Raw genomic sequence first — 15,665 nt, forward strand, 5'->3', positions numbered from 1 at the left:
CATATGTTCAGGGTTCCTGTTTCTGACTTGTTAGTAAAGAGGTATTTGAGTGCAGAACAGTAGCTCTGTGCATCATACTGTTGTAGGGAGATTGCGGTGTGTTGAGTAACACGGCAGAGGTGTGAGTGGGAGAGCTCACACTATTCAGATTGTAACAAAGCTTTATCCGTTGCTGGGCTCTCTTTCGGCCTTGTGCGTATCGCACAATGCAGAGACTGGGGGACAACTTCCAATACTGACTTACAGTGAAAAGCATTGTCCAAGATAATCATAAATGTCCTTGCTTTTTATCTTCCTTAGATTTCAAACTGTGAAAGACGATGAAAGAATTTATCAGAAGACTGCTGATGCACTGCAGTCTTAGCCCTACTGTACGGCCTCACCCCTAACACAACTCTTTCCATCTATTTAGAAGGTGTGTGAGCTTTTGAACAGCATTGTAAGTGAGTGCTGCAGTCTCATGCGGTGAGGAAAAGGCTGTGGTTACTCTGAGTGGTGTAATTTCCTGTTCTCTGATGACACTTAATCTACACAAATCCCAGCTGATTGCAATGTTGATTCACACTCAAAGGGGTGGGAGTGCATGCATTTGTATGAATGCTAGTTTACTCTTTTCCTTTGTTCATTATTCCATTACTACATTTACCCTGCAGCTACCATTCTGTTGAGTTATGCTGAGTGTACACTCTTTCTATTTGCTTTTGCTTTTCTTCCCACTATGCTCATTTTCAGGTTCATACTTGTATTTTGAGTTTCTACTAGAACATGTTTACATGCTTTAATGTAAACTTTTCCTCATACTGTTTGTCTGAATAAACCTGTATTCACTCTCTGTATATATACTATATATAAACCTGTGTATATATACATCTCTCTCTCTATATATAGAGCGATATATATTTATAGCAATATACATGTAGCATAGTTGTGACATCCCAACCGTACAGAAGTCCTGACGGCTTGTTTAAAGTCACAGTTTCTGAATACGGGCTGTGAACATTTCTCTGTGGATTGAATGTGTTAATGCTTTTACAGTCTTTATACAGCGCCTTCACCTGCTTTATAATAAAAAAAGACCTGGAAATCTGACTTTTTACATTATTGGACCTTAGTAGTTTCCATGCGTATTTACCTACAACGATGCCTGTGGCTGTTGTCACATGTAAAACAACAGTATCCACTCTCACAACCTCCATTCTGAATTCATTCTCTGATGCTTCTTCATATGATGTTGTTGTTTTTCCAAAGACAAAAAGTCCCATCATCCATTCTCTATATCTGCTTTTTCTGTTCACTTTCAAGGGGGTTTGGAACCTGTCCCAGCATGCATTGGGTATAAGACAATTCGATACCCTGAAGAACGCACAAGCACTAGAGAGTGAGCAAGGACACCTACATTACAAGAGGATTAGCAGTCAAACAAAAAAGCAAAACTAAACCGCAAGTGAAACCAACATTATATCGCCCTTAATTAGATTAAAGCTATCGTGAGATAAAACTTGCAACAACACTTGGGTAGCAGTCACTCCTCTTATAGTCACTTCTATTATATAATATATCCATGTCGGTAGCAGCAGAGGAAAGCCTCAGATCTCTGTGGAGCGATGAAGAGACTGCTAACTTCCTCAAATGAATACATGAAAGTAAATAAATTTCTCTTTTCTTTCTTTTGATGTTTGACTTGTGCTGAAGGGGGCGAGACATAAAACTCCGAGTTCAAATGGGCCAAGGGGGCTTTCAGGCGCTAATAGATGAACCGACAGGCACTTTGTTTGAATCATACTGACTCTTTAACCCTCCTCCACACCTCCACATCTTATCCTCTAGAAGGATGAAGACGTCTCCCAGGAGCCAGCCTACGTCTAAATCAGTGTTTTATCAGAGAGGGTCTGCTCTAATTAATTCCTTAATGAGCCTCTTTGATGTGGAGTTACATAAAACACTGAGGGGACACACCTCTGCGTCATCCGACCTCCACCGAGTAACTGTGGAGGAGAGTTGTTGGGGGAAGTGACATCGGCGGCGACCTGTTGAAGGACACGGGGGGCCAGCCAATCAACGGATCCCCCTGCTGATTCTCCAACTGCTCTCCTTCCTCAGATCGCCTCCCTCAATCTTCTAGGCAGGGTATATTTAGTCAGCTGCCTGCTCCCCTGAAAGCCAGTAACCTCCTTTCCTAACAGTCTGTACACACACACACACACACACACACACACACACACACACACACACACACACACACACACACACACACACACACACACACACACACACACACACACACACACACACACACACACACACACACACACACACACACACACACACACACACACACACACAAGGAGCTGTGCCACAAGGGTTGGAAAAACAAGGCCCTGATGGGGAAGGCTGTCTTTAACATCTTTTATCTAGATTTTAGTCTTGGGTCTAGCAGCTTATTGTTCTTGATAAGGCCATTTGCGTTGAATACAAGAAAAGAAATAATGAATCCTGTTAGAAATAATGACTATGACTAGCTTGGAACAATATCAAAGCAGTGAAGGGATCTCTTTGAAAAGATGTTATTGTGAGCTGTGATTGTTTGGGGAAGCGTTCCAAGCCTTCCTACTAGCGAAAGCCATCAGTGATTTATTCTCTCATTTTGCATGGCAAATGAGGTGGTTAGGATTTAGAATAAAGAATCAATTTCTTCCTTCCATGCCTAGCTCATAGTCTGTCTGCTCAAATGGGACATGACCTGTTGAACATGTGCTTCAAAAGGGTGATTATTTGGTTCTTTGAATGGCCATTCTGACAAAGTCACAAGGCTTTTTAGGTGATTTGAATATGGGAGGTGAGACGGACTGCTACAAAACACACTAAGCTGAATGGGCAGAGCATGATAGCACCGCCAATCTGTGTTTGGTTAAAGGTCTAAAGCTGCTATAATCAGTATATTTAGATTCAAGGTCCCATATAATGCTCATTTTAAAGTTTATACTTGTGTTTGAGGTTTCTACTAGAACATATTTACTTGCTTTAAGGTTCAAAAAGCACACTATTTTTCCCATACTGTCAGTCTGAATATATCTGTATTCACCGGCTGTCTGAAACACTCTGTTTAGGGCCTGCACCCTTTCTTTTCTGACTTTTAGAGATTATCTTTTGAACCTTTTTGGGGCCTTAAAGCAATAGAAGAAAGAAAAGAAAGAGGTAGAGTGAGAAAGGGGATTATATGATGCAAAGGACCGTGGGTCTGACTTAAACCCAGGCCACTGCTAAGGACGCTTACCAGGTGAGCTACCAGGGCGCTCCATGAGCAGGTCTCTTTAAGCCTCTCTCCCGAAAAAGCTCAGTCTTCCGCATTTGCACTCTCGGTGTCGCCGCACAATCACTGTAGCCGGTGAATGACTGTAACATCACTGGAGCAGCACTTTCAACCTATATATATATAGTATAGTTGTGACATCACAACAGTGCAGAAGTCCTAACAGCTCGTTTAAAGACACATTGTCTGAATTCTGGCTGTGTGCATTTCTCTATGGATTTTGGTACTTTCACATTATTTATACAGCAACTTGACTGCTTTATAATAAAAAAAGACATGGGAATCTCACTTTTTACAATATGGGACCTATGGGACAACCAGCTGCCCCTCCTTGTTGCTGTGTTTTGTGTATTATTGAATATTGGCACCACTTTCAGCTGCATCCATTCAGAAATGCTCTTCATAGGCCCACATCATTTACAGTAGACAGTCAACATCGTGTCATTCACGTATGTTACTGTACATGTTAAGAAACTTAAACACAGGAGCAGAAGGTTGTCACATTTTCCGTCGTGTGTCTGATTTGCTTCAGCTCGAGGTCGGCTTGTTTATACCTCAGAGATATACAGAGGCAGCCACATAGAGCCGTACTGTATTCTCTCTACCTTGATTTTTAACTCGTACCTCAAATACAGTTTGTTTTTTTTTCTGTGGTAGACCTGCGTGTCTGATATTAATGCCAGGTGTAACCAAGCAACCGTTGCTTTTTTTAAAACTCTGACTCTCCACTCTCTTCTTTTCAATTATGGAGGTTACATGCTGCAGAGCGAAGTTTTAAAAAAAGAAAACAAACGTACTTCTCTTCCCCCATGCCGGTGTGCTCTGATAGAGCTGAGCATACTTGCTGGGAACTGGAAGAAGAGCACAGTTGTTGGGGAAGGTTGAAACAAAATAACAGCAAGCGGGGACGGGAGGATGGACAAACCCAGAGATCTGCACAACCTAATGAAAATATTGTAGTTGAAATTGAGGTCAAGAGGAAACAGGGTGAGGGTTCCTTGGAGTATGAGTAGGTGGAGAGTCATGTGATGGCCATGTGTTCCCAGCAGATCGCCACATGTGCCTTTAATGGGATCGGCCTTGACGTAATTTCCCCAACAGCCTTGATTCAAACGGCATGCTGTAATACCAAGACGGGTTGAGGAATGCTACTACACTATTAGCCAAAGAATGCTTCGCTGAAGACCCACAGGGAAGAAAAGTATGTGCACTTTAGGTCATAACCTTTGAGGCTCTGTGGCAGCCTGAAGGTTGGGACTTCTGCTCAACTCGTAGAACTTAGTTAGTGTTTTAATCCCGTAGAGCCAACACTGACGATTGGTAACTACTGTACACTTTGCATTTAAAAGTACAGACTGATGGCATTCTATTTGTGTGCAGTTACGTTTATCTTGTTAGAATAATTTCTCGTTAATTTCTTGAAATGTTTGCACACAAGCTTTAATGCATCACTTCCTGCTGACAGAGAGGCCACACCTTACACTGACATTTAGTGTGCACGAATAAGGACAATTTATAGAGTCCTCATAGAATGACACACACACACGAGTTTGAAAGCGAGGGAAAGGAATCAAGGCTCGGGGAAATACACGGAATTGCTGGGGTTGTCTGAGTCAGTTCAAGAGTTCATGAACAATCAACGAGACCAGACCTCTGGGCCTTGTGAATCAGCTGCTTAAAAGTCTGTTTGAGGGGGCAAGGTGCAATTAGTACTCAGGGGATAGGGACCGTGTTGGGTGTGATTGGGGATTGGGCTCAGGTGATTCTGTTTGGGTCAGTGTGGAAGTGGCATTTGGGCTAAGTAAAGGTGATTGGGAATTGGGATTGGAAAGGGGATTGTGCATTTCTTGGGGAATACCAGACTCAGCCACGACACACACACACACACACACACACACACACACACACACACACACACACACACACACACACACACACACACACACACACACACACACACACACACACACACACACACACACACACACACACACACACACACACACACACACACACACACACACACACACACACACACACAAACACACACAAACACAAAGTTTAGTGGTGTTCAGTCATACGGATAATTTTGCTTACTTATGATGTTCACTCTAATAGAATGGGGCTGCTTATAATTATCATCCGCACACACCAATGTTAGCACATTTCAAAGGGACTGTTTATGCTGTAGAAAGTAGTTCCAATAAAAAAAAAAAATTCACAGCCAGGTTCATCACCTCCATTGCATTGGAGTGTACGTTTCATATATCGATATGCTCAGCACATTGCTTGACACTAGTGGTAAATTAAATTATATTTTTGTGATTGTTTGGGTTAGAGCTGCAATGATTAGTTGAGAAAGCGAAAAAAGTCAATCGACAGAAAAATGATTAATCAATGATTTATTGATTAATTAATGCCTGCCCTTTGTCGAACACTGTTGCAAATCAAACTGTCATTGTTTGGAAACATCAGCAAACATATTTTAAAGGAGGCGAAACAACCCAATGGACAGTGGGCAGGTTTCATGATTCCCTCTCATTTTGTCGAAAGTTGATGTTTTGCTGAGACACTCATCAAAAGTGCAATGACACTGAAGATATACCTATCTTAAGTCTTAAGGGCTGGTATTTTCAATACATTTCTGCTAAAAACCAAAGTAGAGTCTCTTAGTTCCCCACGCTGTCTCAAAAGTAGGCCAATCGACTGAGAAAACAGAGGCATGGCTAAAGAAGAGAGAGGAGGTGGAGAGAACTAAGCGAGTGAAAGTGCCAGCGGTGGAAGAGAAGGTGTTCGTGGAGGAGAGGCTGGTGGTGGGGAGGGTTTGGGTTTATTTTTACCTTTCTGCCAGTATAGCCCCACTTTCTAATTAACTGCAAATTAACTTCTGATAAGCTGAGGGCTGGTGGCAAAGTGCCGCGGCTACAGATATAGACTCAGTTCACCCTCCCTTCACTTCCGTTATTAGACTTTCTCTCCGGCGTCCAGGCCTCTGAGGGCCCACCAGTCCTCTGAGCGATCCTGGCAAGGCTGACATCTGTTCCCCAGAAACATCGCATCAGAGATGGGGTCAGTCTAAATCTGAGCGCTCTCTGGGTGAATATCTACATGAGCAACCTGCTGTACTCTTTCCACTCCGTGCTCCATGTGGAGTCGATCTAGGACACATATTCCCTAGATAGGATACTTCAAGACTTGTTTGTCGGCAGTATGCTTTTATTGCCTCATTTCCATGGTCACACATCCGTCAAGTTGGTGTCTGCTGTGTCCACTGGTGCACTTGGGAAGATTTTTTTTTTCTTTCAAAGAGTAAATTCATTGCCCTCATGAGTGTCTGTGTGATGTAAGTATGATACACAGGACTGTATTTTATCTAAGCTTGAGGCACACACACAAACTGTTTTTAAATGGGGTATTGGGGCATCATTTGCCAAGAAACCAGCGACTCAAATATGCCCTGCATGATGCACAACAACTCTGAAAGAAGAACTACGACTTTCACCCATCGGTCTGGCCTGTCAATGTAAACTTATGACTGAATGTGATCCTTTACAGTAGTACCAGGATGGCCAGGTCTACTCTCTGGTTTGAACCTTTCTGTTCCTCTGTCTGCTTGTCTTGCTCTCTTTTTCTCTTCCTCCATCCATGTGACTAATGACAAGGTCCAGTGCTTATGTCCTTATATAGACCTATGCTCTGTCTGATCTGGCTGGGGCTGGGGCACACACACTCACACACACACACACACACACACACATCGTCTTGGGAAATTTAGTTGCCCCTGGAAATGTCAACGTATATCAGGCATGACATCTTCTGAGGGTATTAATGAATCTGTTAGTATACTTGATTTGGGAACTGATGGTCTATTCTTGGCTCTTGTATTCCACACATCACAGGGATAATTTGTCCCTCATGCCCTTATTTTCAGAACAAAACTTTTCTGCCATTAATGATAAAAGGATAGTTCATTTTAGGGTTTATACCTAAGGCTGGGACACACACTCAGACTGTTGAGGCAATTATGAATGTAATTTAGGTGCGACGACTGATCGGACCAAGTTGGATCTGGTCTGTTCCAGTCTGGGTCATTATGTATTGAAAGTTGTCAGATAAAATCATGTAGTGAGTGATGTGTCAAAATTCTAATCTTAATTCTTCCATCATTCTCATAAAGATATTTAAAAAAAAAGATTATGGTTATTGCAACTGACATCAGCCTCCACTGTTGTCACCTGAGGGAGACATAGCAGTAAGTTTGCAACTTTACCTGAAGTTAGCTTTGTTTCACAAAAGGTGTTTTTACGCCTGACATTAAGACGGTAATTTGCTTGCTTTCTTGAGGCCTGATACTTAACGTCAGACGGAACAAAGTGTAATGTCGGCCATATTTAGCACCCTTGACTCTACACATATTGGCGGCTCTATTTCCATATAAATAGAGTTGATGCGGCTTGGCGGCACAGGCATGACTTAGGCGGAGGTGTTGATAACGTGAACTGTTGTGGGACCCACAGCAGGGAGTTTTAAAAGCAGGAAAGGATCGCTGAAATGAGAGGCAGCAAAATATCGGCAGTCGGGATGAGCAACTGGAAAGCCTGTGAAATCCATGAGCTGCCGACCAGCACGGCAGGGAAAGTCGTGAATTATCAGATCACGTGGGAGAACTTCTTTGACGCATATGTTGTACGTCACTGTACACCCTACTTTGTGCTTCACGTCACGTGTTCATGCCTTTATCCCAGAAAGCTGTCTTTTGGGAAAAGAGGAATATTACGCCTCGGTGTCACACAGACAGGACCTCAAATTGCAGTCTTTGCCTGGCTGTGAATGTGACAAATTTTCTATATAAAAAACCCTAAATTTCAATTACCTCCAATAGACCAGACTGGCATTGTGTCATTGCCAAGGCCACACACCCTTCAGGGGGATAGAAAACAGACAATCCTATAGCATCCCATAGCTATCAATGCAATTTGACATTTGTTTGGATCATCATTTTGTATGTATTTTGTTGTTTCTTTAATGTTCTTTATATAGACATGCCTAGTAATTGTTTTGCAACCTTAACTGAACCTGAGCATCCATGATTCTGTTCTGATTGATGCTGTTACAAAATAATTTCCCAGTCTGGGACCATTAAAGTAATTCTATTCTATTCCTTAAGAAATGAAGGTGGATTGCCTTCATGTCTTCTCAGTCTTCCCCCGTCTAAGTGGATGACTAAAATGCAGCAGTCAGCCGTAATCTTATCGTATCTTATGAGCCTTTTGAATATGAACCTCCTTGTGAATGTCTTAGCATTTTCCCATATTTCTGTCCATATGTGCATTTCTTTCCCCCAAAAGGGGACGGAGCCTTGGCGATGATGCAATGCCAGTCTGGTGGATTCCCTCGGCTATACAGTCCACGTTGTACACACTTTTCCATCCTGGATATCTGTTAAACGCCCCTTTTTTCTCCTATTTTACTCTTGTAGCGCAAATTGCACTGTATTAAATGTTGAATATTTCCAGTCTTATTTTTCCAGTTATTACCGCGCCATCCATGCCTACAGGTAGCCTGTCCATCCCGTTCTTGTGAATGCCATATCTCAGGAACGAGGAATGAGGGAATGTTTTCAAAATGTGGCACATACAGTATGTCCACCACTTAAGGTCAAAGCTAGTTATGACAAAATTTCACACAATAGGATAAATGATGAAGTGATGACATTTTATGGATTAAAGGTCATAATATTTCAGTTCATTATTCAACGCCATAACTCAGGAAGAGAAAGGGAGACATTTGGTCGAGTACAGAACCGGTGACACTAATGTTGAAAATGCGGTCACTGTATTGATCTTCTGTGCTGCCAGGTTGAGGATGTCTGTAGCATCCATGTTTTACAAAAAAATACACTTCTTACCTTGTTTTTACTAAATTCCTTTAAAGTCTTCACTACATATAACCCCCCCCCCCCATTGATTCGTATTGAAGATCCGAAGCTCAAAGGTTATTATTATTATTAAGTATTCGGGACAGCTCTTTGGAGGAGGCATACAGCTGCAAGGTGGTCATCATAGTTGGATAGAGTTGTCATGGCGATTAGGTTTTTGGTGGGCTTTGTGCCCCAGTGCCATCCAAGGATACTGTGCCTGCTTCTGTAATATATAAGGGCTTTGATGCATCTACAGAGCCTGCAGATCCCTTGCGTGTTCTTATTATAGTGTAGTTTTCCAAGGACAAACTCTACAACTCGCACATGCGCAGTGCTGTTCATCAGACCAAGTTATCGACATAGGGAGATCTCTCCTTAAATGGTAGACTGTCTAGGGCCCTGTCTCTGTTTCCACTGCACAAACCAAATCCAGAGTCCAGGTCTGGGAATATCCTTTTAAAGAGGAGGAGAGAGAGGGAGGGAGTATCAGATGCAGGCAGAGCAAAAGAAGGTGAGAGAAAGAAAGATGGCGAGAGGCTCACAGATATCTTGGAGAACATGATTCGTGCACCTTAAAGAAACTGTATTTGGAGCAAGGCAACTTCTCACACGCCCATGTTTGTGTTATTATCTAGAGAAAATCTTTCATGTTTTATGTGGGAAAGTGTGTCAGTTCATCAGTGTTGGGCCCAACTAGACAGTATCCAGATGTCACTTGTGTGTGTTTCGTCCTGATTAGTATATTACATAAGCAAGTGAAACCCATCTGGCATTATGAAATTCACACTTTGAACTCCATTGGGTCTGTGATGTTGCCAGAAAATACTCATCTTGTTTCTTTTTTCTTTTCAGCCTGAAAATCTACAGAAAACATGGCTGAGGGAGTTTTACCAGGTAAGAGACCCAGAACCCAGCCTCAAATATGAGATGATGCAAGTCAAACAAATAACATCTTACTGATTGGTGTCTTTAACTGATTCACTGGCACCTCACCTGCTGATCTTGTGATACTCCACGTACAGTAACATACAGTATACTCCTAGAGTCTTCGTCAGTCAGCTCACAAAACTAAAACACTACAGCTACAGAGTGACATCTAAACTCCTGGCTATAGACAGTACTTGTGCTTTATTTTATAAATGGTTGAAATTAATGTATGGCATCTGAATACACACACATTAAGAATATTTTTTAGGGAGAATCCATACTTAAAGAGGATTATTGTATTATATTGTAATGTATCTTATCAGAATCAATGCAATTTACTAATTTCCACATAGCCCTCCCCTGATTTGCTACGTTACAGTGGAGATACTATTGGCCCAGGCCTGGCATGTGTTTCTAGAGATTTAGTCATGGGACTGCGAACAGAAACCTTGAGGCTAGTCCACATGATTTTCTTTTTCAGTTGCAGCTCTGTAGGTTAGGTCAAGTAAAAGAATGTGCTTCCTTTAGCTACATCTTTTTTTGCAAAGAGGAAATCTAAATCTGTGTGTCTTCTGTTAATGGGCAAAGTGAAAGCTTCAATTCACTTAAAAAAAATGTTTAAAAAAAAATCTTGCAGTCTAATGTTGGGTTTAGCTCCTGTGATCGTATTCACCTTATTTTCACCCCTCTAAATGCAATGTTGTTTATTTTCTTCAAAAAAACAAAAGCTCAAGCACAGTCATCTTTCATATCTTACCTTCTCATCTACATAGGAACCCCTGACTAACCACAACTCTTTCCACTGGGGTAAGGGAAGTGAGGCAGCTAGAACTTGCAACTGTCTGAAAGTAAAAGACAGAGAGAAGAGAGAGGGAGTGACACACAGGTAGTTTTGCTATGAGAACCAGTATTTGTGTTGTGGTGTGTGTAAAAAGGTGAATTCAGTATTCAAATACATGCAATATGTTTTAATTGCATATAACTCCTAGAGAACATATTTTGACATTTAAAGATGTTGTTAGTTAAAGTTAAATTGACTTCTGTTCTTATTTGTTCAAAATTGTACTTGTTTTCTAAAAAAAACAATGGAAGTTTTATTATTTTCTGCTGTGACAGCACCTCCTACAGGGTTGTGAAGTTTCGGTTTCCGATACTGGTGGTACTGCAGATTGACATAGCCTTATGGCTAAATCTGATGGTCGGCCAGCACCACAACTGGAACCATTAAAGAAACACAGCTAATGCTAGCTAGCAACTAACCCTCCTCTGTTTAATGTGTGATGAACACAACACTGAGTCAGGAGGAGCTGTCAATGACTCAGCAGTATTGAAATAACAGGAACAAAATGTAGCATCTAGTGGGAATTAGTGCTAATGTTAGCAATCTAAGCTATATAGCTTCAAGTGAAAGCTAGTTAACCTGACTTAGCTTGCTAGCTTTCACTCTCCCAGTATAATATAAACATAACAGTAGATATGGATCCTCCCAAATAATGAATCTTGTAAAGGGGCAAAAGCCTTAAATTGCTAACAGGTGAAAGCGAATGCTATGTGTGCCTGTTGAAGAGTTTTTTGGCTATAAGACTATAATGTTCTCTTGCCAGTATTGCACTACTGAAGTTGACAGCTCCAAAGGTATTCTATAACTAAAGATAGCACATTACAAGCTGCACCAATGGTATAAAACTGTATACACTTCCTGTCTCCTAAGTAAGTGTGGGTTTGTGAGTATGTGAGTATATTTTCTTTTGCTAACATTAGATTTTTACACAGCTAACAACCATATTTAGCATTATGACAAATTAGTTATCTGAGGTGTTGAGTAACGTTAGTTGATGTTAGCTTAGCTGTGTTGCCAGATCTCGGGACATTGTGTTGCTGAGAGAGAAACAGGTCTCAAACTAAGTTGTTTTTCCCCCCTTTGTCAGTTATTTTGTTGTCAGAATGTTTGGGAGATACGTGGCTTGTGAAAAAATTGGTTAGAATTGGTGTTCACTTTCATTTCTCCCATTGAAATCAATACATGCAGGACCTGCCGCTAGTCTTCTAAAGAGGTGGGGCAGTGAAACCCACGTGACACAGGAAATTAGTCAGAGGTGCGCCCGCCATCTCACTTCTAAACCATCCCTGGAGTCTCCAAACAACACTGTCCCCAATTGTTAGTGAGCCGCTGCCATAGGAATGCCCACCCAGAGGCCTGAAGCTTTGTTTTCACAAAAGTAACCTCCTTATAAAATTTAAGAATCTGCACAAAAGCTGCAGCATCGTAATGGTTTATATTTCTTTACACAGAAAGAAATGAAAGCGTCAGTCGACCAATGTCACATCACCAGTCAAAGTCAAATGTGGCAGCACTTAATAAATGACACAAAACAAATATTGGATAGAAACTTCAAAAAGAAGATAGATGATAAAATACACCCAAGGAGAAACAGTGATGTAGAAAGTGAGAGAGACAGAATAAAATTAGCTGTATCTCCAAATGTATCAGCTAGGATGTCTTGCTGTTAGTATAAATAGCCCAGTACTGATGTATGTGTCAGTGATAGTAGCGTGCCAGTGTCACGAATGTCTCAGGTAAACAGCAAGATAGGCTCAGGTAGATTTTCTCACCAGGAAGTTGTCTGACGTACTTAGGGTTTTTTCCTGTTGCAGCTTTATTGTTACAGTAAGTAGTATCCTGGAATAACTGCACGTGACCCAGATATGTATTTTCCAGTCACGACACCACAATCCTAAATTGTGAGCTTACTGGGATGAATGAATAACTGCACAGTGATGCCTGGACTACAAAAAGAAAATAATTCAATGAAAGGAAAGGTAAGAAAAGGTGAAAAGTAAGATAACACTTATGAGGGGCATAGGTGCTATATATCACACATCGTCAGTGAGGCGAGCACACACTGTATGTTTAGGAACTATTTAAGAAAACTTCGATTCAGAGTTTCATTTCTCTCCATGATCATGCTCCTCTTTGAGGGTTTATATTCTAGGATGTTACATTATGAATGAAGTGTTGATAATGCATTAGTTCTTTGAGGAAATGCGTTTCTGTGGGTAGAAGTCAAACAGCCTTTTTGTGGTGAATGTTAATAATATAAATGCTGTAGCTCTTTGATGCAGAGAAGTCAAAAGTATGCTCAGCGTGCGTACAAATGCAGGCAAACTTTCTGAGGTAGCAGCATCCATCCTGCATGAAGCGTTGCTGCCTGTGCAAGCTTTTTTATGCTCCTGTCGGCTCTTGGTGCTTCTATTTGTGCACATAATATGCGTAGAGATATATTTATTTTATATTATTTTTATAGTTCTTTTTCACAAGGAGCTGATTCTTCCACTGTTCCTGTTGGGACAGAGCGTCATTGGCTGGAGACTAACTGGAAAAAGTGGTTAGTTCAGAACAGTATGTAAACCAAGTAAATAAACGACACGTCAAACACTGCTGAGAAAAACACACAGTCTTATTTACTATTCCCAGGAAGTACCAGTCCATTGGTTGTGACAGAAAATATTCCCGACTCACCCTGAACACACACAGCCATACACAGGCTGACTGCCACCATCCATGGCCTACGGCGAATTCAAGAATCCCATTTCACATATTCAAATATTGAAGAACATAAAGATTCCTACTTCTAGCCTAAAGAGATTCACATTATTTATCAGGATGTTTCAAATTTGCAACGAAATTTGTTTGTACGGTTGGTGTTGAATATGAATACCAGCTCTGTGGACATGAGGCATTTGAGATGTGTTTATTACAGCACTGTATCTGCACTCAAATGCTCTATCTGTAATGGATTGCCGCATGTGGGAGTCACAGACATTCTAATATAAATTGAATGCACATCATACTTTTAAACATAATGCAGGACTAATAACTAAGAGAAATCAATACAGAATTCATAATTAGGTTCCCTGTTAATAGACCAATAAGTTCCATTAAGTCCACTTTATGTCAACTCAAATCAACAGCGGTTATTGTACTAAGAGCTGAAACATATATTATACCTCACCGCATGACTTTCTTTCACTGAGCAGAATTCAATTTAGCTGATAGTTTGTATACAGTAGGATCTAAAGGTTACCAAATCCTGCTTTTCATTTTGCAACATCCTCATAGATTTTTCTCTCCATGATCATGCTCCCAGTCTGCCTTTACTCCTGGTCCTCATACAATATTTCAATTTTGCTAACTAATACAGCCTCACAGTATAACTACATTAGGCCTAACCTAAAGTTTAAAAAATGTAAACTTTGCAATAATCACACTACAGCCATTGTGCAATCTTTTACATTATTCAGTTGTATAAATACCAGCATATCTGTGTTCCCAGGGTCCAATGTTCCCTAGCTGAATGTAAACAGGCCACCATGTTAGTGACGCTGCTGACTGCGGAGGGTCTGCCAACCCAGACCGTCACTCACAGTTATGCTGCGTTCCCTTGTAATTAGAAATGGGGAACATCCAATTCTGAGTCAGGCTTTTAGTAAGGGCAGAAGTGTAATACGTGTGTGTGTGTGTGTGTATGGATTTAATAGGGTAACATATATGGGACGGACTGGAAGTAGAGAGGTGAATGTGTTTCAATAAAGTTTACAAAAGAGCAAAAAAAGATGCAGCTAGAAACAACATATCACAATTCTTATTGCGTATAACTTTAAGGATACCGTTCTTAGCAATGTTTTTCCCCTTTGTCATTTATGTTTAAATCAACCAACAATTTATAGCCTTCTGATGTTGTATATAGAATACTACTCCTTGAAACCTATACCCTCAATTGTGCCGTCAAGACAGTTTTCATGACTTTCATGTCTCACTGGACAACATCATTGCAATGTGTAGTCTACAAATATTGACACAACATATTATGTAGGTTAACAACTTTGAGTGATTTAGGACCTCTGTTTTAATGTTGACAACATTCAAGACTTAACATTTCGGGGGAACCTTTAAGTGGTTAAATTGGAATTAAAAGTGATGTTATGAACCTTTTTCAGGGCAGTCCTAACCAGATTATTGCACCAATCAAATTACCAGTAGATTGTAATCAAAGTAGATAAATATATTGATATCTTAGTAAAAAAGAAGACAAGTCTGTTTCATTAAAGAAATTGGGATTGCTAACAGTGCTAATGGCAACAGTAGTAACAGAAATAACAGTAGCGATGGGGGTTAGTTGTCTGCATTGTTAGCTCACATACTCACTGGGGTGACCTGGCTTCCGTGAGATAGCAGTGCTCATCAATGGTAACATTACCAGTCTCAATTGGGACATCGTCGTTATCAGCGAGTAACCTCTGTATGAGCACATTGCAGAGCGGCTAGTTGCTGGCAACAACAACCTGTTTTCATTCCCAGTTCGCCAAATACCAACGCCAACCGGAGGGGCTCGCATGCACTTACATGCATGCACGTCCAGAACGGCTACTAAAACAAAAGAACAGAGGATCTCACATTACAACACACACACAGAGGGAGTGTGACTTAATTTTCTGCTCATTATTCCA

The 15,665-nt window shown here is 41.0% G+C and overlaps 1 protein-coding gene across 1 annotated transcript in view; it reads left to right on the forward strand.

Annotated features, from left to right (window-relative positions):
* Window positions 1-15,665, forward strand: part of inpp5a (inositol polyphosphate-5-phosphatase A) — a 162,411-nt gene that overhangs the window by 38,410 nt on the left and 108,336 nt on the right. Inside the window, exon 2 of the mRNA XM_083922975.1 lies at window positions 10,083-10,124. Coding sequence (XP_083779101.1) covers window positions 10,083-10,124 — 42 coding nt within the window. The remainder of the gene's footprint in view (window positions 1-10,082; window positions 10,125-15,665) is intronic.

The sequence above is a fragment of the Echiichthys vipera genome (genome assembly GCF_963691815.1).
Source record: "Echiichthys vipera genome assembly, chromosome: 11".
Lineage (NCBI taxonomy): Eukaryota > Metazoa > Chordata > Actinopteri > Perciformes > Trachinidae > Echiichthys > Echiichthys vipera.